Source organism: Pan troglodytes, chromosome 1 (genome assembly GCF_028858775.2).
Source record: "Pan troglodytes isolate AG18354 chromosome 1, NHGRI_mPanTro3-v2.0_pri, whole genome shotgun sequence".
Lineage (NCBI taxonomy): Eukaryota > Metazoa > Chordata > Mammalia > Primates > Hominidae > Pan > Pan troglodytes.
The window spans coordinates 156,349,830-156,373,440 of record NC_072398.2 but is presented as its reverse complement, the minus strand read 5'-3'; the positions used below and the strand labels follow the sequence as shown (position 1 = coordinate 156,373,440).

Below are 23,611 nucleotides of genomic sequence, written 5' to 3'. Positions count from 1 at the left end.
AAACAGGAAAAGGCCCTGTAAAGATTCAATTAGTAAATCTATCCAGTGGCTCAGAACAGATTTGAAGAGTCACATTAAAGGAAAAAAGAATTGCTCCCCAGCCAGCAGAGCTTAAATAATACCTGATTGATGGTGTTCACATGTCTAATGGGACAAAGTATTGATCAAAGTAGCACTAATAATTATGGAACTTAAAAAATAGTATAATCACCTTGGCAAGCATGGAAAGCACCCATCTGAGTACTATCTAGGGGAGAGGAAATCCTACTCATTGGACTTTGAATATTTCTAGTCCTAATGGCAAAGTTACCGCTGGAGGATACAGAGGGTTTTAGCCAAAGACCTTTGAGTTTTCTGGTACCTTTGGCTAGCCCATTCCCAAGATGAGATGGGTGTATCAGGCCATATAGGCCTTATACGATTAACATTCTATTACACTATCTCCCCTCATTCTGATTCCATGCTCACTAGGCAACTTTCTCATTGTGATTTGGCTTCTCATATATGTCTGCCTACTAGGGGATAATGCACTTCTTCTATAAGCCTTGACTATGACATCTCTTGGTGAATAAATAGCCCCTGAATATCATTGAGTTGCCCATTTTCATTTATTATCTAGAGAAAAATGATCTTGTTTTGAGTTCGTTTAGTTAGCCTGGACAGTCTCACAAGATGTGACTATTCCTGGACCCTGGCTAAAACAGGAAATCTCTGGGTCTTCAAAGTGGAGACCAGAGCCTAGAAAGTGTCAAACTAATTGACATATGACTCAAGAAGTTCCTGCCTAACTGTAAGCAGTCTTCCCTGGATGAAGCACCACCACTTTTGGATTAATTTCTCTTGGTTTCTAGAAAACTATTATTAAATTAACTGAAATAAGATTTATGAAAAGTGCTTCAGAAACTGAAAAGCATATTAAGAAGATTAATATATTATTATTTTTAGAGTTGTATTTATACTTTTACTGTGAAACACAATCACTTGTCTGAATTAATTTCTTAGTGTCAAGGTTATCTGTCAATTAAAAATAAAAATATCATAATTTCATATATCTTGTGTTTCTTAAATGAAACATAATCATTCCTTTGAACATAATGACAATTGTACTCATGTCACAGGTTTTTTCTTAAGCTGGCAAAATTTTCTTCATTTTAGAAAAATTAACAGTACTTTCCCTAATTAGTGAATGTACTAATTCCTCCTCCCTATTTAAGTAACTCATGTTTCATGGTTACCATACCTCCTTCCTCTGCTCTATTAAAATAAGGGAAAATTATCTGAGATGTAACCTTGAGAGGGTAGCAGAATCAAGCTCCTATGTGTGATAAACTCAGCGTTTTTTAAAGATGGACATTCTATTCTTTCTATATTCAACCTTTTAAAAGTCAAACTTGAAGCAATTTCATACATTGATGGGAAAGTAAGTTGGCATGCAAATGCAAACCTATTCTTGGAAAGTTTCATTTTCTAGGTTTCATGCGTTTAAAATTTGGAAGAAGTCAACACTAGGTCTTTTCTGATAGAAGTTGTATCTGGTTCAGAAAAGTTTTCCCTTTTGTTTTTCAATCAGCCTTGTAAACTAAGGAGAAATCACCATGCATTATTACCAATCTATTCTTTACTTTTTTGCTCAGTGACACAAATTACAGGCCTTCCCATTTGAGTAAGACATAATTAATCACAAGTAGGTAGTAAGTGTTTCATACATATACAATATAATTTTCACTGTGTAGATTTTAATCGAATATAATACCTTGACCACTGTAATGACCTATAATAATCTACTCAAAAATTAAAATATATTTATTGATAAAAATAACATTTACCCCAATGGGAAACAGAGCTTCATTTTCCAGCAATGAGGTTTTTGATCTGGACCTTGAAGTTAACTTTGGAACAGTTTCTACTGCAGGATTACTGGGAAGAGGCTGTAATCGAATTGGAGGCTGCATATTTCCTGGAGCAGTATATGGTCGAGGGGCTGTCTAGACAATTAGGGGAAAAAATTCCATTTAAATTAGTATCTTGACATGTTTCCAGAACCAATTAATAACCCAATAAATTGCCTAGAGTAATTAATGGTGCCTTTTTACTGAACAGATTAAACTTTAATTATGTCCTTCCATTATACATACCCTTATGACCCAAAGTATTTGTTAAAACATACGGTGTTGAAGTCCTCTACATAACTAAATGCCACAATTATAGAGTATTCTAGACAAAGGAGATGTCCTCCATTACATTCCTGTATTTTCATTCATACTGCAAACTTGCTGACAATAACTAATTTATGCTCTTCATACAATGGCTTTGCTCAATTTAATGTTATGTTGAATAATGTTCCTATTTTAGGGGTCTAAAAGGATATTATTGGAATGGACTCATTTCTGTCTAAATGTCTTCAATATAAACTCTACTCTGAATCTTTTAAGCCTTAAGACTGGTGCTGAAGTAAAAGCAGACAGTATAATTCAAACAAAAGAGGAAAGGAAATGCATTACAATTTATTCAACGGCATCCTTGAAATACTAGGAAAACAAAAATAAAAAAATTGTAACTGGCAACTTTGGAAAATGTATATAAAATTGGATATGTTTTCTATGCTAGATATTTTCCATTTGTCTCTCTAGATCTACCATTCACCTTTTCTGGCCTGACCTAGACTCTGGGGGTCACTCCTTTCAGGACTACACACACTAACCTCAGGACTGCAGCTGGAGTCTACTAGTGACAGGCACTAGCAAGAGATGAAATTAGGGTCTTTCTTCTCCTTGACTCACCCTGCAGGGTCATAATGGGCCAGCTGGGTCCCTCTACCAAAGTCCACAGCTCCTACTGGGAAGCCCTCTCCCAGCTACAGCTACTAGCAGCTGGTTCCTGTGTGCAATTCCTCTGTTCCCCCATTAGGCCTGGGTGCTGTGGCTCCTGATATGCTGACCCTAGCATGCTTAGCATCCCTAGTTGGTTTTCCTTAGCCCTGCCTACTTCTTTGCAAATAGCTTATTAAACACTTTCTAATTACACTGTTTGAGCCATCTGTCTACCTCCTGCTGAGCCACTGACGGATGCATTTTCTAATCAAGAATATACTGCAGCAAATGCCAAAAGTGCTTGTATAGTGCATTAGAAGTGCTTTTGGGGCATTGAAAGAATATTGTTAGTTTAGTATAAAGATTAGCAATGTGGCTGGGTGCAGCGGCTCACACCTGTAATCCCAACACTTTGGGAGGCCAAGGTGGGTAGAACACTTGAGCCCAGGAGTTGGAGATCGACCTGGGCAACATGGTGAAATCTTGTCTCTACAAAAAATGCAAAAATTAGCTGGGTGTGATGATGTGCGCCAGCTACTCAGGAGTCTGAGGTGGGAGGTCACCTGAGCCCAGGAAGGTAGAGTCTGCAGTGAACTGGGACTGTGCCACTGCACTTCAGCCTGGGCCACAGAGTGGGATGCTGTCTCAGAAAAAAAAAAAAAAAAAAAAAAAAAAAAGATTAGCAATGTGTCAAAAGTAGAATACATCAGACTTTTGACCCAATTGTTCTAATGCAATAAAATAGTAGAAAGTCTATCAAGAATTGTACATATATATTTAGGAAGGAGGATGAGAAGGATGGTATATAAGTGACTAATGAAAAGGGTTTAATACATTAACTTTAAAGAATGGTGAACAACAAATATTCAGCTCTGGAAAAGTGTGTGTAAATACTTTAAAAAATGATGATAAGGCAGCTCCTACTACCAAAAACCAGCCTTAGAAGTTAGGCTTGAGAAGCATGTCATATGTTGCTAAATCTCTGATTTTGTTAAGTCAACATTTATTGAATTCCCACCATAGAAACCGTGAGAACATAAAAAGTAATTTTTAACATCTAATGGCAACACAAAACAACCAGTGTCAAATGAACCACACAAGTACTGCCAAACAGACAATAAAATACCTGAGACCAGAACTTAGAAGTAAAAGTTCTTAGAATCTTTAGGGTAAGCCAAAGAGGCTAATACAACTTAAAGTTCCACAGAAGCAGTTAGATTTTCTCCCAATGGTAAACAAGAGAAGAAAGTGGATAAGCAGAGAAGAAGGATAAATTTGAATATCCGACCAGGAAGAAAGCTGGTTGTGAGCAAGACATGGGAAGAGTAGCAAAGATAATATTCCGCAATATCTGTTTTCTTTTCTTCACTGGGAACATGGTTATTATGAATAAAGATGACATTTCCCAGCATCCCTTGTAATTCTGTGTAGATGTATGCCTCAGTTTTGGCCAATAAGATGAGAGCAGAAGTGACACATGAGACTTCCAGGTCATGTGCTTAGAGAGAAGATATGTGCTCTCACTTTACCTCTTCCCTCTGGTGAAATATCCAAATGGCGATATACCATCTTGGCTTTTATGGATAAAAGCAACACCCTAAGTTTGGCAGATCAGCAACACAAAAGGAGTCTGGGCTTTTGATGACTTCACAGAGTTAAGACAGCATGCCAGCTGAGACTCATGGATATGCTGAGATGGGGAGGAGACACTTTTGTTTATGCCAATGTTATTATATTTACAGTTTTCATACACAAACCTATGTCACAACCAATATGAGAAGCCAAGTGGATTGACTAAAGCAGGATTTGGTTTAAAGAAACAAAAAATAAGCCTATATGGTCCAAAAGGTAAAAGGTCTTAAAACCCACAAAGAGAAATTAGAACAGAGGTTTCTGAACAAAGGAATCAGATCACCCAAAAGAATTTTTTTGAACTTTGTAAAACAAACATGCCTCAAGGATCTCTCCTGTCAAATAATCCAACTGAACACAAAAACTTGAAAAATCTATTGTAGAAATTTAAGAGAACAGTTTACTGCAAACTAGAACATGATCTATTGGCTGTTGTGCTCTAAATTTTACTTCCCTACATTTGCATATAGATATCATTCAGTTAGATGAATGTGGTAGTCAAATGTTTAACTGATTACATTTATCTCTAAAAGCAAATCTGCACCATTAACTAACAGCTGTGAGCTACAAATTGTTGTAGTTCACATCAGAAGCCACCTTAAATTCACTATATTTTAAATTGTGTGTAATATGTTTTCTTGGAATAAATATGGCATTGTAGCTTAACATTCTGAAAACCATACCAGAATATGAATTGAAATTAACTACCTGGTGATTACTTAGCTTAGCTGAGCATTTCTAATTCTTAGTAGAAGATCAGTGTGGGTGAATGTTCCAAGCATATGCAGAATTAGCTGAAATGATTTTCCATCGTTTTAATGGGAGTGGTACAGCTAAAAATCTGTATACTATTTTGAAAGTTTAGGTTACCAAGGGCACTTACATTGTATTGGATGCTTTCCTTATTCACTTAAAAAAGTTAAAAAAGAAAAAATCAATGGCAAGATCTCAAAAGGATTATTATCTTCATCTCAGGGACAATTGGAGATCATGAGTCAAATTTAAAGAATATGTATCCAGATGGAAAAAAAGGGAGGGGGATTTGGATTTCTGTAAAATGGGACCTATTTAATTCCAAGATCACAATAAGTATCCCTTACGGTGCAAAAGCACCATCAGGGCGGCCACATGAAGAATCCTGGCTTACCAGAGAGAAAGGTTTTGAAGCTGGTGTCAGTGTTTCCTGTAATTTTAAAATTACTTTTTCACTCCTACCACATTAAGATCTGCTGGATGTATCTAAACTATTTATTGAGGGTGTTCAGCTGGAAAATTGAAAAGAAAGCCTTTCAAGGATTTTTCCTCTCTGAAACAGGTGGGAAGACAGAAAACAGCACTTGATTGTTTCTTTTGTTTCACTCAGGTTAAGCTTTTGAGAGTCTAGTGAATTTGCCATCCAATAAAAGAATTTGTATACATATATATTCAAATCAAACCTGGAAATAGGGTGACAACAAAGGAAAGATGGTTGCTTTTCATCATTTGAGCTGTTCATCAAGAAATGTCAAAACATATTTACCCTTTGAAAAATGTCAAAGCTTAACACTATATGTGATGAACCTACTTCAACAATCTGTGAAAGCATTGCAATTTCTCCATAAATATTTTGCAATTCAGAAAAAGTACATGTTAACAAGGAAATATATTAGGCTACACAAAGCAAGAATAAAGACATAATCAAGCAATTTATTTACAACTTAAACCATCAACCTCCAGCAAATGTTTTATAAATCTTTTCCTGTATCTATATTATTTCAGGGTACTTTACCTTCCCTCAAGCAAACACCACTTTTAGATTAGAAATGAATCAACCTGGAATAAAATATCAGTGTTTAGTTTCTTCAGATAGAATTTCTGTACATTTAATTATTTTTATTTTAGAGTATGTGCACAGACTTTTAATAAAAGAAGCTCAAATGTTAGTATTTAGCCCAATATGCTACATGGTACCATTGAATATGTACAGAAAAGGTGGAAGTAGAAGGAAAATCCAGAGGTCAGAAAATATAGAATATGTATAGTGGTCCCATTTTGCTGCATTGAAGGGTGCTAAAGAGTAATCATGCAGAAAAAATTTGGAATAGCTAATTTGAAGTCATACGGTTTAGGGTCTTAAATGTCACCTGAGAGTCTGAGCTTTTCTGTAGGGAATACAGGCCAGGGAAAGTATTTGGGTGTGTAAATAACATAAGTAATCTGGACTTCCAGAAAACTAATCTAGCATTAACCAGCAAAATTGATTTGGCAGTAGTGATATTGACTAGAAGTGAGATATTCAGAAGAGACAGAGTTGAACAGATATAAGACTATATTTTCATTCAGTAGGACTGGCAGCATTACGGAGTCATGCTCCCAGAGAGAATCCCTTCTGAGAATAAGAAATAATAAATTAATTAGCTGGGATACTGCATGACGAAGTGTTTAATATTACTCACCAGTGCTAACGGACTGGAATGTCCTTCATCAACCAGAACACTATGGCCACGATTAGTCTTTGGGCCAACTGGTGGGTGGGGAGATAGGATTGGCATGTTATTTTCAACAGACCTTCTTGTGTGCTCTCCCTAGAATAAGAAAGCAATTTAGCAAATAGATGCATAGTTAGTAATCTAGGTTAGATTATGCATGACATATACGAAATACTATATGACTAAAGAAATTATTTCTCATTTCTTCCAAGAGTTACTTTTGTTAAGGAGTTAGGTGTGGTGGTAAGGCAAGAAATTGAGTCGGCTTTAGTTGTGCTCAAAGAAATAACTGCAAAAGCAGCGTATCCTCCATTTCAGCAATAATATTTGTTAATTTGCTTCAAGCAGATCACTACAAAAGGTATAATGAGCTTTACTACTGCGATCAGTAGACTACCAGAAATAGTACTTTTCTATCTTAGAAAATAAATAATTCCATTAGGCAAAAAGTGTTCCATGTTTTAAAAAAATGAGAGCTAAAATATATCTTGTGCCAAATTCAGTAATAAAGTGAAAATTGTTCAAATAAAAATCATATGAAGAGGCACAAGGGTAGCAAATCTCTGACAATGCTACAATATGCCCATGTACTTCCTTTAGTGGGTCTGGCTACCTGGGCAAGGGTGAATAACACACAGCAACTTTTCCTGCTTCATGCAGTGTGAGTGACTCTTTTTTTCCAGTAACCACATTTTCTCCATCAACATTTCAGCAGATAAATTACAGAATCTATGACTCAGTCCTTGATGTAGGGCAATATTGGCAAAGTTGGATTAACCACAAATCTCTACACACCAACTCTTTGATCTTGGACCCATCTTCTGTCATTTGAAAACATTTTTGTAACAAAATTATCTTCTCACCCTGATAAAATAGACCTGAGTCCATCAGGCAAGGGTGAAAAATTACTGTCTTTTATGGCAAGTTATTCTACAGAAGCTTTACAAATATTCATCAGTTTGTGAAACGTATCTTAGGCCACACATTTGTAATACTACAGTACACAGAAAATCAAGAACAACATGTGATTACAAATGACTTAAGAAACTGAGTAAAACTGCCAACCTAAATGGAAATCTTGAATTTAAGTGAATATCTCATCTCTTGATTCAAGTTTATATTTCCTGAGTTCACTGCAAAGAAGATATATTTAAAAAATAGAAAACAAACAAAGAATTTTAAAATGCATTTTACAAAATCTACCCTTTATCATGCTTTCTTTTGCTAAAAAGGATCCTTTCCACCATATATTTCCAAGGGTCACATTCAAATGAAAATGTGTCATTGTATCATTCTTAAAAAGCCCTGTTTTTCATCAGGTTGGAAATATTACCATCCATTTTTACCTTCTTAAGACACAAACAAAAATCCCTTGGCCTGTATCACAAGAATATATAAAAGCAAAATTTCAAGAGCATTTTCAAGTTTGTCTTTGAAAGGTTTGTGCCTCATTAAAATTTATTTTGTACAAACAGCTCCTATATTTGTCACAATCTTCTGTAATGATGATGGCTAAGATTTAGGCTTGGTGAACCATCATTGACTTCAACTATGTTTTAACCAAAAGTAAAGTGTCCCAGGGAACTGGAATCATAGTTTCACTGGTTTTTTAAAAATCATAAAATAATACTATGAAGTAAAAGAGAGTTATATAACTCCTTACCTTAAACCTCTGGATTCGCTCCTTCCTAGCTAAGGTCTCCAATTTCTTTTTTATTTCAAGGTGATGGTAACGCTAAGCATACAGGAAAGAATAAAGGAGAGAATCATATCGGTTATAGCAAAGACCAGTTTAGAGGAAAATAATTCCAACAGCTAACTATATTCTCAATTAGTCCTCTTGTCATTGAGATGGAGAAGAATCATCTGCATCAGTGCACAAGTGGGAATATAAATTGGTGCAACTATCTGGAAATTCAATTTTGAACATATATTAAGCAGTTAAAAGTGTTCATAACCTTTATCTCTTAAATTTCACTTCTAAACCTGTGGGAAATCTAAGTAATTTTAAAAAATGTCTTATGCACAAAGATGCTATCTGAAAGATTTTTTTTCCTTTTTCTTCAAGGCAAAAAAAAAAAAATGCAGAAACAATATGAACTATAAAGAGAATGGCTATCTTTCTGGCACATCCATATGATGGAATAAAATATAATTGATCATTTATATAAGGTTCATACAGATTTTGTTTAAAAAATGGACAATGCACATAATGCAGGATAAAAGCAGGATACAGAATTTCACAGAAATACAATTTAATTTATCAAGCTTATATTGTGTATCTGTCCCTGTGCTAGGAAGGTTCTTCACATACATTATTTCTTCTTGAACAACTCTAATTGCCAAGCCACCCTATTTTACAAACAAAGGCACTGAGGCAGAGGATAATGAACTTGCCCCAGGTCATATACCCAGCCAGGGGAGGAGCTGTAATTTCAACCTTGGCCTATCTGACACTAGCTTACTGTTTTTCGCTTGTTTTTTCACAAAACCTTGTTGTCCCTGTCACAACATAGTATGAGTTTACTAAGGTAAAAATATGAATAGAAAAGAGACTAGAAAGAAATGCACGTTAACAGCCGTTGTCTCTGAAAGGAGGAATTGTATGTAATTATTTTCCTTTTTTATGCTTTTCCCCCCAAGTTTTTGTAATATATTATTCTATAATTTAAAAATAAGCCCCATGTAAAAATAATCTGCTTAAAAGGCAAATTGAAATTAATTAGACATATTTGAGAGTGTTTTATTCATTGGCCCTTTGAAAAAATGTTTCCCCTCTCTTCTTGGTTCCCTCCTGCTGCCTTAGGAACCCTGCAGACTCAATAATTCCCTATCATCAATCCTCTTCTTAACACTTCCCTTTCCTCTCTCTCTTCCTCTGATCTCCTACCTACTTATCATCAAACTGTTCAATTCACTATCAACATTTTTCCACCTTCCATTTATTCCCAACTCACTGTAGTCATCCACATCTACTGACTTCCCACTTCCCTACTGCTGAAACTACTTTTGCCAAGTCCACCAATGTTTTTGTCTTCTGGGTCAAACCTAATTTCCTTTTGTTCCCCCAGTGCTCATCTTATTTGACCATTCTGCAGCTTGTGAGAACCTTCCAGCTTCCAGGACACCATTCTAACAGGCATGTTTTTGACCTCTTGAAGGTTCCTTTTCAGCCCATGCTGTTGTTCTTGATCTCCTGCAGTGCACATACCTCCAACCAGGTGAGAAAATCTTTCTTCTGAGCTCTTTCTTCTCCCTCACTCCTTCACATTCAGTCAGCTTAAATCTTTCTCCCACTTCAGCTTCTCTGTAGACAGCTGCGTCTCCCAGCATTACCACTACTGCTATTAGCCTACACCCTTTGGCAATAGCTTCCTAATTGACCTCCCACCTCCAATCTTTTCCAGCTCATTAATCCATCTTCCACATTTTTAGCAACATCATCTTTCTAAAACAGCTCTGCTCATTTCTTTTACTCCCCTGCTGAAAAACATTTCATCGCCTCATCACCTACACCCCAAACTTAGTTGAGAATTTAAGGCTCTCCAGAGACTGGGTACCAACTTGTTGGAGAGTGTCACTTCCTGCCACTCCTGCCAACTAACCCACTGTGCAGTCTGGCCTCAGTGAGGGTTCCTTTCCATCTACTATGTCCTTTCACACCTCTGCAACTTCTGAGGTCTGGAACACCTTTCCCACATTTTCACAGGATCCCTCACTCGTCTTGAAACAGCAAGACCTCTGTTCAGTTTCCTCTGACTCCCACAGAGAAAAGTCATCCTCCTCTTCTTTTCTGAAGTCACTCTATTCGTTCCTCTCTTCTAGCACTTAGTCACATTCTACAGTATTTTTTTTAATCCTACCTTGCAGCTTCAACACACAGCCTCATACTGGCACATGGTAAACCTGCAATTATGGCTTATTGCATGAGTGAATGCATGAATGTGAATACAGCAGTATTAGCAAGGAGCATCAGCATAAACTAAATGTGAGATAAATGTGACAATTTAAAGATAAATATTGTTTGTTCTATTATGTTTATATATTATTTATTCTATTATGTAACAATTATGTTATTTAATATATTACATATTAACATTTATCTAAAATATTTATTCAAAACTAGGAATCCACAAAGATTTAAATAATAGCATATTCAACAGTTATGATGTGTCACAGGGTGTTAAGTGAGATTTTGGAAAACTAGACTTCAAGGATTAAGGCTAACAGAGAACTCAGTGCCTATTGAGTAAATTTGAAACAAGGTATTAATTTTATGTTTTATTAATCTTATTTATTTTTTTCACAGAAAAATTACAGCTAATACTTTTATAAGCAAGAATTTAGGGCGAAAAACAACAATTCTATGTAATTCATGGACATGATATGAAGCAAAAAGTGAATTCCTAAATTAACAGATCATATACATCTTAAGTGAACACTTCGTCTACCTAACGTAGCATAATAATAAATATTTTCAGCGGCACTAGACTTAATATTGGTTTACTGATGATTCTACAGTTGTTCATAAATGTTTACTGCACTCACAGGTCAATGGTTTTATGAGCCCAGTTTTCTGATTTACTGCTCGTATGGTCAAGCCAAGAAATGCCATGCTTTTTCAGAGACTAAAATGGTGTTGATGCTTGAAACTACAAGTTCCATGGAGCAAGGCTGAAATAATTTATCAAATTAGCTAGCTATCCCATTAAGATACCCTGTCAGATTAAAAAAATATGTTGTTGATGCTTGGTTTGTGCATCTATGTTGACCAGAGTGGCCTACGGTAGGAGGGACAGCAGATGTTAAAATGCCTATTCCTTGAAATGTAACATACGGCTGAGCTTCAGAGCCTTAAAAGAATAACAGATCTGAAATAATTCATGGCAATGGAATTACTGATATTTAAACAGATGTCACCTTTTTTAGCAAATGGAAATTGAGGTACAGATGGTGAGGGCTGGTATGTTTTAGAGTAGCCATTGTAAATGGAAAATGTACATTTGGAAAATTAAATATCACAAAATATATAATGATGTCCATATTTTCCTCCAACTGAAATGAAGAAAAGCTTATGCTAGACTTCTGGCTCCTGGCTACCCAGAGAGATATTGAGTATTTCTTTGTTTCATTTTCTTTTTTAATGAAATGCAGAAAGAATATCTCTTTTTCTAGGTACAAAAGCATTATTAATTATCATATTAGACAAAATCAATTACAAAGAAAATAGTAAAGGTTTATACCTCCATCTTCAGTGATGTGGAAGTAGAAAAAAATAAAATAAAATAAAAATAAGTATATATTTTTACCTCCATATCAAGAACTTTATGAAAAATTGCCTGGGCTAAGCATTCCCGGATATATTTTTGATGATCCCGCTTCATAATATTTAGTTTATATTCTTTTTCAGAAAGTATTCTTCCACTTCTTGTGATCTGTCATGAATAAATAAAATATACATAGAAATATAAAATAGAAAATGTGGTGTTAGTTTCCAAAAAAGGGAGGCTGGAGGGTGGAGAAGACAGACAGACACACACACACACACACATACACAGAGAAAGAGAGAGAGAGAGGCATTGGGGAGGCAGGGAGGGAGAGAGAGAAAAAAAAACGAGAGGGGAGAAAGAGGGAGAGAAAGCATCAGTAGCTTTTAAGCCTAAAGGAATATATCACTATGGTTGATCAACTTTCACTTTTAATGAATATTTCATGAGGCAAAAAGGAGAAAGGCAGTCTCATATACCCTTCATTGTGAAAACACACACAGGTGGCACACTTGACGTTTAAAACAAGATTTTCATCACAGTAACAATTTTCCCTTGATGGAACCCAGGTGTTCTTTTCATTTCTTTTTTGAACACTTTCCTGGAGGAAGGGGGCGGGGTACTACTTTGAAAAACTGACCAGGAGCAGTGATCACAGGACTGATGATCTTGTAGGAAGTACTTTGAAGGGCAAACATGCGAGCTACAGAGGATCTCATCAGTTTGCTTTAAAAATAATTGGTTTCATTACTTTGTTTTCCTACTGCTTTTTTTTTCTTCCACTCTCCAGCCCAAAATGTAATTTAATTTGTTGTTTTGATTCAGAATTTTACAGATTATGCATTAGCATACATAGAAGATATTCAATATTGGTCTCAACTGGCATCATTGCAAGTCCTAGGAATGGCCATTTTTGTTGTGGATTTACTTATTTTTCTTTTCTTTAATTCTTCCTGTGGGCATATTTGTTGATTTGTTGTATTGTTTTCTATCCCCTGTAAACGAAGAGTGTTACCCATATGGATTGTTCACCTTCTTCTTTTCCACTTATTTAAGCTTTGCTCCCCTCTTTCATGCAAGTCACATATTTTTCTTAATTCTGCTAACTGTAGTTTTTAACACTACTGTTGCAACACACTGGAGTATTAAGATCAACCAGAGTTGTGCTACAAGTGATGGCTTATTGATAATCTTTTTTTGTAAATACATTTTCCAATGGAAGAAAGAGGTATACCTATAGAAAGTGTGCTTGGAATTACAAATAACCCACTTACAGTCTTTGTGTGACTATGTCTGATCTCCCCAACTAGAGTGGAAGCTCCTATAGGGCAAAGGTGCTTAAACTTGACCATGCATCAGAACCACCTGCAGGGCTTGTTGAAAAACTGATAGGTCCCTTAACAGAGCTTCTGATTCAATTAGGGCTCACATTCGCATTTTCTGTCGGGTTTCTGGGTGACCCTGAACACTGCTAGCTGAGAGGCTATATTTGAACCTCTAGAGAAAGGCCTGCATCTTTCTTATTTGAATTGCCATACATACAACCAGTGTTCAGTAAGTGCTTGTTAATGATGCTGATAAGTAAATACAAAGTCCTTCCCATTTGTAGGCAAAGTTCACAGACTGTTATCCAAAGAAGTGACATTAATAGTAACAATAATTACAACACCCATTTATTGCACATCTCTAACTGCCACGACAATTCTGAGAGCTGCATGCCATCATTCTCATTTTACAATTGAGGAAGTTGGGGCTGAAAAAGTTAAGAAAGTGATTTACTCAAGATTCTATGGCTTATAAATGGCAAGCTCGGTTTCAGCCAGGTCTGTCTGATAACAAATCCTCAGGAGGAGAAAAGCAAGCTCTCTGAGATCTGTCAGCTAGAGTGCCAAGCACAGAAACAACAATTAGAAATGCAATACGTGCTCTTTCAACACCATGGCAACAATAGTTAAGGAAACCCATTGTGTTTTAAGAAGGTAAACAGCTAACACTTTCTATAACCACATCTCTTTCTTTCCATGGAATACTATAACATTTTGAAAAGGTTTCACATTGTACACATTTAGAGGAATAGAAATTTTGTGGAAAGAACAGTTGTGAAGCTAATGAAATACACTAATATTATCAATAAACCATCACAGGAAGTAATTGTTTTTAAATTTGGGGGAAATGTTGAAATGCACATGTCTTCCACACCATATTCTGTGAATATCAAAAGCAATATTTTTCCGAAGATGACAGTAATATCTTCTCTATCTTCAATTCCTAACAGTTTCTAGCTCATACAATGTGTTCAATAAATATGTGTTGAATGAATGAATAAACAAACCATTGAAATATGCTGTTGGAAAGTCTCAGGGCCTTTTCCTCAATAATTTATAAGTTTTCTTAGCAGTCATAGTGACCTGCCTTCCTATCTTTTCAAACAACCTCAAATACATAAATCAAAACTTTGGAAAGAAAGTAAGTTTTCTAAAATGAGGGCAAGTGGAAGATGTCACTCAAAGAGAAAGCCTGAAAAGGTAGGGAATTATTGGACTTAATGAAACAAGAAGGTCAGTGGAAAGTAAACCAAAACTTACCAGTCCTGATCTTAAGAGATGACGCCTTATCCTTGTATTGTTAAAATACCCAGCCAGGTGTTTATCCATAAGGCTATTATATGCAGCAAGTAACCTAAAATACAAAAATAAAACCAATAAGGTTTTAAAAGGGGTTGTTTGATAACCAAGGCAATTCTTTACTGTTTCCCCAAATAGTGCATAATCATTCACTCATGCAGCCTGCCAGTCATTCGTATATGTGTTTAATAAACATGTATTGAGTCCCTACTCTTTTCTAAGTCTTATGATAAGATCTAGAAAATCATCCTGATTTTAATTATTCCACAGACAAGTATGGAAATCACACATCAACAAGTAAAGTGAATCGGGAAAGTACAACAATAGAAATATGCAAAAAGTCATGGCAGCACAGAGAAGGAGGCCACCAGCTCCATTTGTCAAAAAGGGCTTCACATCAGAGGGAAGCCCTGATGGGAAAGCAAGGGCTCCTTCAGCAGATTCTTCCAGCGTCTCATGTCATACCCTAAACTCTGGTAACTCAAACTTACCTGCTGTCTCTCATCTTCAGAATACAACGTGGTCTCCCAACTGTGAAGGCCCTTCCTTCACCTGCCAGCCAGCAGATAATATCTGTGGTGTATAAGCCTCTCTTCTCTTAGGAAACATTCTCTGATATGTCCTGGTGTGCTGTGTTGCCTTCCACTCCCGCTCCCCACCTCCTACCCCATAAGACCCTGAGTTACTATCTCATCACATAATATGTAATAATATGTAATATATAATTGTTTATTTCTTGGTGTCCTCTGCTAGATTTGAAGGCCAGGCCAGGATAGAGCATTATTCTTGGTATCCCTACTGATGATATTTGTCGTGTATCGAAATAATAATGTGCTCAGTAAATAAAGATATGATTTTGTTTGGGACTTATTTTTATTGTTATAAGTTCCTAACTAAATTTAAGCTCAGTATTTTGAAGTGTTAACTTCCTCATATATATCTAGACATTTGCATTAATTTCACATCCAGCACCAAAACAATAATTCGTAGATCACTTTTGATTTTTAGGGTCTTTTATTTTAAGAGTTAAAAGAGGATAAATTGGTTTGTTGATTATATGCTATACCTTAGTAAATTGTCAATCTAAGTCTGTATGTCAAAGTTGAGCACTATTTTCTGTTTCAATCTATCCTTCATTAATTATTCAGTAACTTACAAAAACATGCACGCACATATGTATGTATACATGGTGCATGCACATATACATTCATACATAGACATATACATAGATGTTAGTATATACAGTAGTCCCCCCTTATCCACAGGGAATACATTCCAAGACCCCCAGTGGATGCCTGAAACCGTGGATAGTACCAAATCCTAGGTATACTAGGTTTTTTCAATCTGATATCCAATACGGCTGGTAAGTGACTGAGTGGGTGGCATATACTGCGTGGATACCCAGGAAAAAGGGATGATTCACATCCCGTGCAGGACAGAGCAGGACAGCATAGGATCTGACAACACTACTCAGAACAGCATGCAATTTAAAACTTATACATTGTTTATTTCTGGAATTTTTCCATTTAATATTTTTGGACTGTGGCTGACCACAGGTAATTGAAACCACCGGAAGTGAAATCACGGATAAGAGGGGACTACTGTGTGTGTGTGTGTGTGTGTGTGTGCGTGTATACTTATATACACATAAAAAGAGAGAGACAGAGAGAGAAAGACAAAGAGGAAGACAGAGATAGACAGAGGCAGAGTCAGGGAGAGGCAGAGAAAGAAAGAGAACAAGAAAGCTTAAAGATAGTCCAAACGCAAAGCTGTCTTTAACAAAATGCATACTCTATTACTGGCAACAAAGTTTTATAATCTATACATTTTATGAACCACTAATCCTTAATTTATTCTAAGATCAGAGCAGGGACTCATATTATAGAGTCAAGTAAATATCATTAGCAACAATTTTATTTAACAGTTTGTACTCCTTAATTACATGGAGATGATATAAGTGACTTCTTCATGCCTCTTTTCTCCTTAACAGCCCATCGCAGGAAAGTTCCATGTTGCCAAACAGTAAGAAAAGTTTAATTTCATTCTCAAAAGAGACTGAAAAGCAGTTACAAAGCTTAGAAACAAAGGTGCCACATGAGGGTTGCAGACATATGAACAACTGCAAAAGCCATTATTTCCCTAGGTTTATGTAAAAAGACAACCCAAGAGCTTCAGTAAGGCACATAGAAAACCAGCTCCGGATAATGCTTTGAAACCATCTTTTAAATGAACTGTCTTGGTGTCCTATAGTTCATCAAAGGTTTCCTGTCTCCAAAAGGTCAACATTGTATACCTTACCCTTTCTAAATCTCAGAATATCTTTTCAGCTCCTCATTTCAGAAAGGTGAGCAGGTGTCTCTCAGTCCTAACAATCATGATTCCACAGTTCACAGATTCTTAAGATAAATCATTAGAGTGATATCATATATAGTCTTTTGTCTGTTTTTCAGGCTCAAGTTTTTTCTTAAAAAAATCAATAATTTTGGAATAGCTGGGAGTGCTAAAACCTGATTAAATGAAGTGGGGGTCAAAAAGTTGGGATCACATAAACCTCAACTTCCCTATTGACTGATAAATTATCCCCTTCCTTAATTCAGGCTCTGTAACTTCTTTAATATTTAGATCCTAATAACAATTGCTTAGCCAGCTTTGGTAGCACCTGATTTTAATTCTGCTCTCTCGGGCTTCTACTAACAAATGTGTGCACGATGCCTGTCCAGGCTTACAAATCGTCGAGCAGGTCCAGTTGGGTTGAAACCTTTTTACACATCATCTTTTCCTATTTAGGAATAAATGTGGGTTCTTGCTTGGGATACCACTTGTAAGCAACTCCTTCCACAACTATCATCATATGACTAGCTTGGTAGGACAGCTGAATAATAACCGGCTCAGTTATTTCCTTTTTAGACAATGCTGGAATTTTTTTAACTGAAACTTTACATTACTAAATTGTTTGATATCAAGAAATTGCTCTAAAGTAAATTATATACAGATTTGGTAAAATGGTCAATTCAAGCATTTCCACTGCATGCAGATACATGTGACCATCTTTCTGACCATCAAGACTCCTTTCCAGGGAGATGGTCAAATGCTGCGTGGGCCAGTGTCAGCTACACTGTGGTCTGGCTGATCCTCTCTGTTCTGGTCCTTTTCACCTGTACTTCATATGCGCTTGTAGCCCATCTTCGCATTTACCCAATTACAAGAGCTCACTGACCAACACAAACTCAGGTTAGCAGAGCTTTTCTGAAATTCCACCCTTTTCCTCTGCATTCAGTGCTACTTACTCCCTTCACTTTTCTTTTCTTTCTTTTTTTTTCTTGCTCATGGCATAACCCTGGGCTGAATAAGGTCACCTTGCTCTGGGCTTGGTGATTGTGTTGCAGCTTGTATGTTACGCTCTGCATCCAGTGTCAACACTAGACTTCCTGGTCGTGCTGCCTCAGGCCTGTGATCCTCCACTGCACCCTTTTCATCGATTCCGTTGGTCACAGCAAGCACCAGGGCATTGTGACCATATTACTCGCAGGCTATGTTGTCATGACAAGACCCACAACTCACTGGCCTGACCAGTCTAACACGTTTGTTTCTTTATGTGATGAACAAGACTATCTACCCATCCCCTGGTCACTAGGTGGGGGAAAAACCCACTTCCTGGCTCAATGCACTGGGGAAAACAGTCTCCGAGGAAACAGAGCAACCTTGTCTCCATGCTGGTTCCTGTTTCCCTCACTTCAGTGCACACACCACATCCTTCAGGGCCTGAAGTTTAGAGGAGCCAAAGCTGAGTCACCGGGGTGCTACCTTCCCAGCTGCGGCCTTTCAGCACTTAACCCTCTAACCCTGCCTCCCACCATGTAATATATAAATGTGGCTCTGTAGTAAAGTCAGTGATTCATAACAATCCCTTCTCCTGATCCCAAAGAGAGACAGTCTACCATATAAAAATCCCAGCTAAAAGGAAAGGCACTATAATAGTTTTTTTAAATCACAAAAGCTTATTGTTTAATGACTAATTTTAGGTTATTCTGTAAGGCATTGGGGACACAGAGATGGCACAGACACTGCACTCATGGAGCTCCCAATCTAGTGGGGAGATACACACACTAGATACACACTGTGTGTGCACGTGTGTGTGTGTCTGTGTCTGGGTGTGTATGTGAGAGAGAGAGAGAAAGAGAGAGAGAGAGAGGAGAAAGAGAGAGAGAGATTTCTTCCTGTATCATAAGCTAATTCATTACCAAGTATCTCCATGTCAGGCACTGAATCCTGAGCTGGGGAAGGAGTGTAATATCCATATTCCATTTTGCAGATTACAAAGCACTCTCACATACATAGTCTCATATAGTTGTTTTAGACCCATGTAATATGAACAATATCTAACTATTACAGCTCTTTTATCTTACTAAAGTGGAAAAGCTCCAAAACAAGATTATTGCTTAATGTGAGTCAGTTTTAGGAAAACCTAAGGCAATATTTCTTTATGGATCACATTGATAATGTTATTTCTTCTGGCCCGAAGCACCCTGTAACTCTACCCTCATCTCTCCCTGTACTACCCATCCCCACACTGTCTACATTACCTTTGGGGATGAAAAGAGATAGAGAAATGCCAACTCTAGCTTCAGTTCAATTCTGGCTCCACCATTACTGGCTCCATAACTGTGAACAAGTGACCCTCTGCCTCAATTTTTCTGCCTTTCAAAAACACTAGTATACGAACACAGTTCAGCCAATTCTTTGTCAATTTATTATAAGATTGCCTTTTCTCCAATTTCAAATAACATGTTCCTCATTTCCATTTGAAACCTCATTAAAATGACCTTTACCATCCGTATTTCCACCAACATTCTGTTTATTATTGTTTATGTATTCTCTAAGAAGATGGAGGTTTTCTCTCGTTTCTGAGTCCTCACAAGAATCACCTTTAAAAATTGCCTCATGGCAATCTAGGCTTTTTCTAGCATGCACCTCAGAACTCTTCCAGCCTCCGCCCATTATTTAGTTCCAAAGCCACTTCCACATTTTTAGATATGTATATCCTACTGTTAGTACCAATTTCTCTTAGTTTCTTTGGGGCTGCTCTAACAGAATACCATAGCCTAGGTAGCTTAAACAAACACTATTTTTGGAGGCTGGAAGTCTAAGATCAGGGTACCAACATGTTTAGGTTCTTGAAGAAGACCCTCTCCCTTGTTTACAGATGACAGTCTTCTCATCGTGTCCTCATATGGGAGAGAACAGAGAGAGAAGCCAGCTCTCTTGTGTCTCTTCTTATAAGGGAACAAATCCCTCATGATCTAATTACCTCCCAAAGGCCTCATCTCCAAATACTATCACATTGGGGATTAGGGTTTCAACATATGAATTTTGGGGAGACACAGACATGCAGTCCATAACAGAAGATATGATCATCCCCATTTTGTAGATGAGAAAAACAAGCCTTAGTTTAAATCACTTGCCAAAGACCATATAACCTAAGGCTTATTCCTGCTAATATGTAACGAATCATAGTGAACAGCACTCATCAGGTCTTGCTAATGTGAGGGCTACAGCATGCTAAGTATAATGATGGAAAAATGTGAATGGTGAAATATTCACGGAGAAATATAATCCACCCAGTTCTCCACTACAGAGATAGAAACCTTTCAAATAAAAATTCTTACAGACTTATATTAACAAATACATAACTTTCCTTCATAATTTTAGCATAAAAGCAATGTGCTGAAGTCTTAAATTCAGCTAATCTCTTAAATATATATTCCTGCATCCTGCTTTGCACTAAAAATTTCCTCAAAAGCATACTTGTTTGAGGAGATATTAAAAATAATTTTGGTTCAACCAGGTTAGTTTTATTTAACCCAAATTGTGACTTATTCCATATAAATTAATAAAGTGTTCATTAGTTTCCCATTGCTGCTATAACAAATTACCACATACTAGTAGCTTAAAACAATACAAATCTATTATCTTATAGCTCTGGAGGTCAGAAGACAGAAACAACTCAAATTAAGGTGGCATTCCTTCTGCAGGATCTAAAGGAGAATCCAGTTATTTTTCCCTTCAATATTCTGGAGGCTGCCTACATGCCTTGGGTCTTGGGCCCTTTCCATTGCCAAATGCAGCCATGGCTGGTCAACTATTTCTCACAATGATATCTCTCTGGTTCTGGCTCTTCTGCCTCCCTCTTCCCCATTTAGGGACCTTTGTGATTACATGGGGCCCACCCACATTAATCCAGAATAATTTCCTTATTTTAGGTCAGATGATTTACAATATTAATTCCATCTGCAACTTTTATTCCTCCTTTTCATGTAAAGTAACAGATCCACATGCTCTGAAGGCTAGAATATGGACATCTTTGAGGGCCATTCTTCTATGTTCTGCAAGGTCTCTCCCATAAGCCTGATGCCAGGAGCAGAAACATTGGACCCTGAATGTGATGGTGATAGGTCTGTGTCTTAGCCCATTTAATGCTGCTGTAACAGAATACCACAGAATGGGTAATTTATTAAAAAATAGAAATTTATTTCTCACAATACTGGAGGCTGAGAAGTTCAAGATCAAGATGCCATCATCTGGTGAGGGCCTTCTCCCTTCTTACTGCGTCACTGAAGGTTCCCCAGTTCCTTCACTTTTTTTCTGTATCATGACTAAAAATCAGAGTGCCTTCACTGCTTTATGACCCAACCAGCTGTGGGTTTTGCCCAGCAGGCCTGAACCCAAACTGAGGACTTGAACATTCCCAGGCACTGAAAAAGTTATCTGGGTTTCCTAGAAAGAAACTGGCCCGGGCTGTGAACCAAATTTCCTAAAATTTCCTATAATCTCCATATACCCTGGCCCCCTCACCATGGACACACCTAGAGAGCACATCCCTTTTCTCTCACTGTTCATTGTGAGAATATGCTGCAGCACTCTCCATCTAGGTTCCCTTAATAAATGCTTTGGACTGATGACCTTGGCATTTAGTGTTTCTTTCTTTGGAATCCCAACTGGCCCCATCACAAGATATTTTGAGGCCCTCCCTTGTGGGAATTCCTCTACCATCACTTTTGAAACAACTCCATCACAAAATAGTCATTGCATGGTGGAAGGTGGAAGAGCAAGAAAGCACACCCATTCCCATGAGCCCTTGCCCTCGACTTGCGTTCCAATTCTAATTCTACCCCTTATAAGATACATGACCCTCAATAATTCAATCTTCTTTACCTAGCCATTATCCATCAAGTAAAATGCTAGGACTACTCCCTGAAGTGAACATCTCAGTTTACTGGTCTGGAAATATATTTGCTTAAAGCTTCATCATTTTTGGAATATAGAAATTCACATGTGGAAATACCCACATAGAATCTGGCAAACTCCTTCATTTTACATTCAGGAAGCTGAGGTTCTAAAAGTAGGGAGGGTTCACCAATAAATCAATAAAGAACATGCCAAAATGTCACAGGAGTTCCCATAAAATTGTACCTATCTCTTTCCTAGGGTCCTTGTCTCACCACCTTCCACCAGAATTTATTTCACCCATGTTTAATCACTGTCTTCAGACTCATGTAAAATTCTCTTCCTGTACACCCTCCTACAAGGTGTTGTATGGAGCTATGCACACAGTAAACTGTCACAAACCCAGCCAAGATTTGTTGAGTAAATGTACAAATCAGTTAATGGAAACGAAGCATATTGGTCCAATTCCTTGACATATATCCTTTTTTAAAATCCACATGTGAGGATAATCACCTTTCTTTTCTGCTTCTGGACAATAAATAGAAGTAGTCTATGGCAGAAGCATGTTTTATGTATTTTGGCTTTTTTAAATGCAGCACTCTCCACATGAGTGATCGTACTAACAATTTTGTTTTTGTCATTTGTTTTTGTTTTTTCTTGTGTTTGAAAAAAATGGTGCCTTTGTGGCATGCGACATATTGCATTAGAAAAAAATATAGTTCCCAGGGAGGCAGAAAAGTATATCCTTTTGAAGAAACTTGATGAAAGACAAATATAGAACAATTGACATGAGGGTCAATTATTTTATATTCCTATATAAGAAAACTCTTTGCCAACTACAATTACACCAAGAGTCTCTACAGCCTGTCACTTTATAGGGGGTGATTAAACTGATACCATATAAATGATTTTATATTACATTCTTCATTCTTTTTTATTTGCATCCAAACCTGCCAGATCTCAGTAATTATGCTAAATATTGATTTACAATTTTTCTCAGCTTATTCTAACAATGAAGCCAGATGAGAACCATAATATTATTTTATTTATAGCCTTAATATGATGGTTTGAAGTGACTAGTAAAAACAAGACTGGTCTCCAACTGTGCTGACTGCTGGCAAGACAGTTTTGCAGTGTTCACAGATGAGGCAATGGGGAAGAAATGAATGGGAGTCAGTAGGCCGGAGACACACTAAGTTTGACCAGTTGCATATGAGACATGGTATATGCTTTCATATACCATGAATTCTTCTCTTTATAATGTTACATCTTTGAACAGAAAAAAATTGTAGCAGCTTGACAAATATGCATTAATAGAAAAATTAAAACTAAGGGAGATAATGAGGCTGTTCAGAGGAAAGGTGACCAGAATGGAAACTTCTGGAAACTAAGAATTTTTATCACTAGCATTTATTGCGTACTTTCTTAAATTTTTGTAGTGCATAGAGTAAACACTCTGTATAATATACACAATCTTGTGAATTAGTATTATCTTCCCTCTTCAAAGATGAGTTAACAGATGTAGAGTGGTTAGATAACTAGTCCATAACTAGTTAAAAGCAGATCCAGGATTCAAACCAGGATTG

General features: G+C 36.9%; 1 protein-coding gene across 2 annotated transcripts in view; it reads right to left on the bottom strand.

Annotated features, from left to right (window-relative positions):
- ERICH3 (glutamate rich 3) overlaps positions 1-23,611 on the bottom strand; it is a 106,732-nt gene that overhangs the window by 67,369 nt on the left and 15,752 nt on the right. For both annotated transcript variants that reach the window (XM_016920837.4, XM_513496.8), the window contains exons 2-6: positions 14,763-14,856; positions 12,220-12,345; positions 8,574-8,645; positions 6,878-7,006; positions 1,827-1,985 (exon numbers count right to left, since the gene is read on the bottom strand). In XM_016920837.4, the coding sequence (XP_016776326.1) occupies positions 1,827-1,985; positions 6,878-7,006; positions 8,574-8,645; positions 12,220-12,345; positions 14,763-14,856 (580 nt within the window). The remainder of the gene's footprint in view (positions 1-1,826; positions 1,986-6,877; positions 7,007-8,573; positions 8,646-12,219; positions 12,346-14,762; positions 14,857-23,611) is intronic.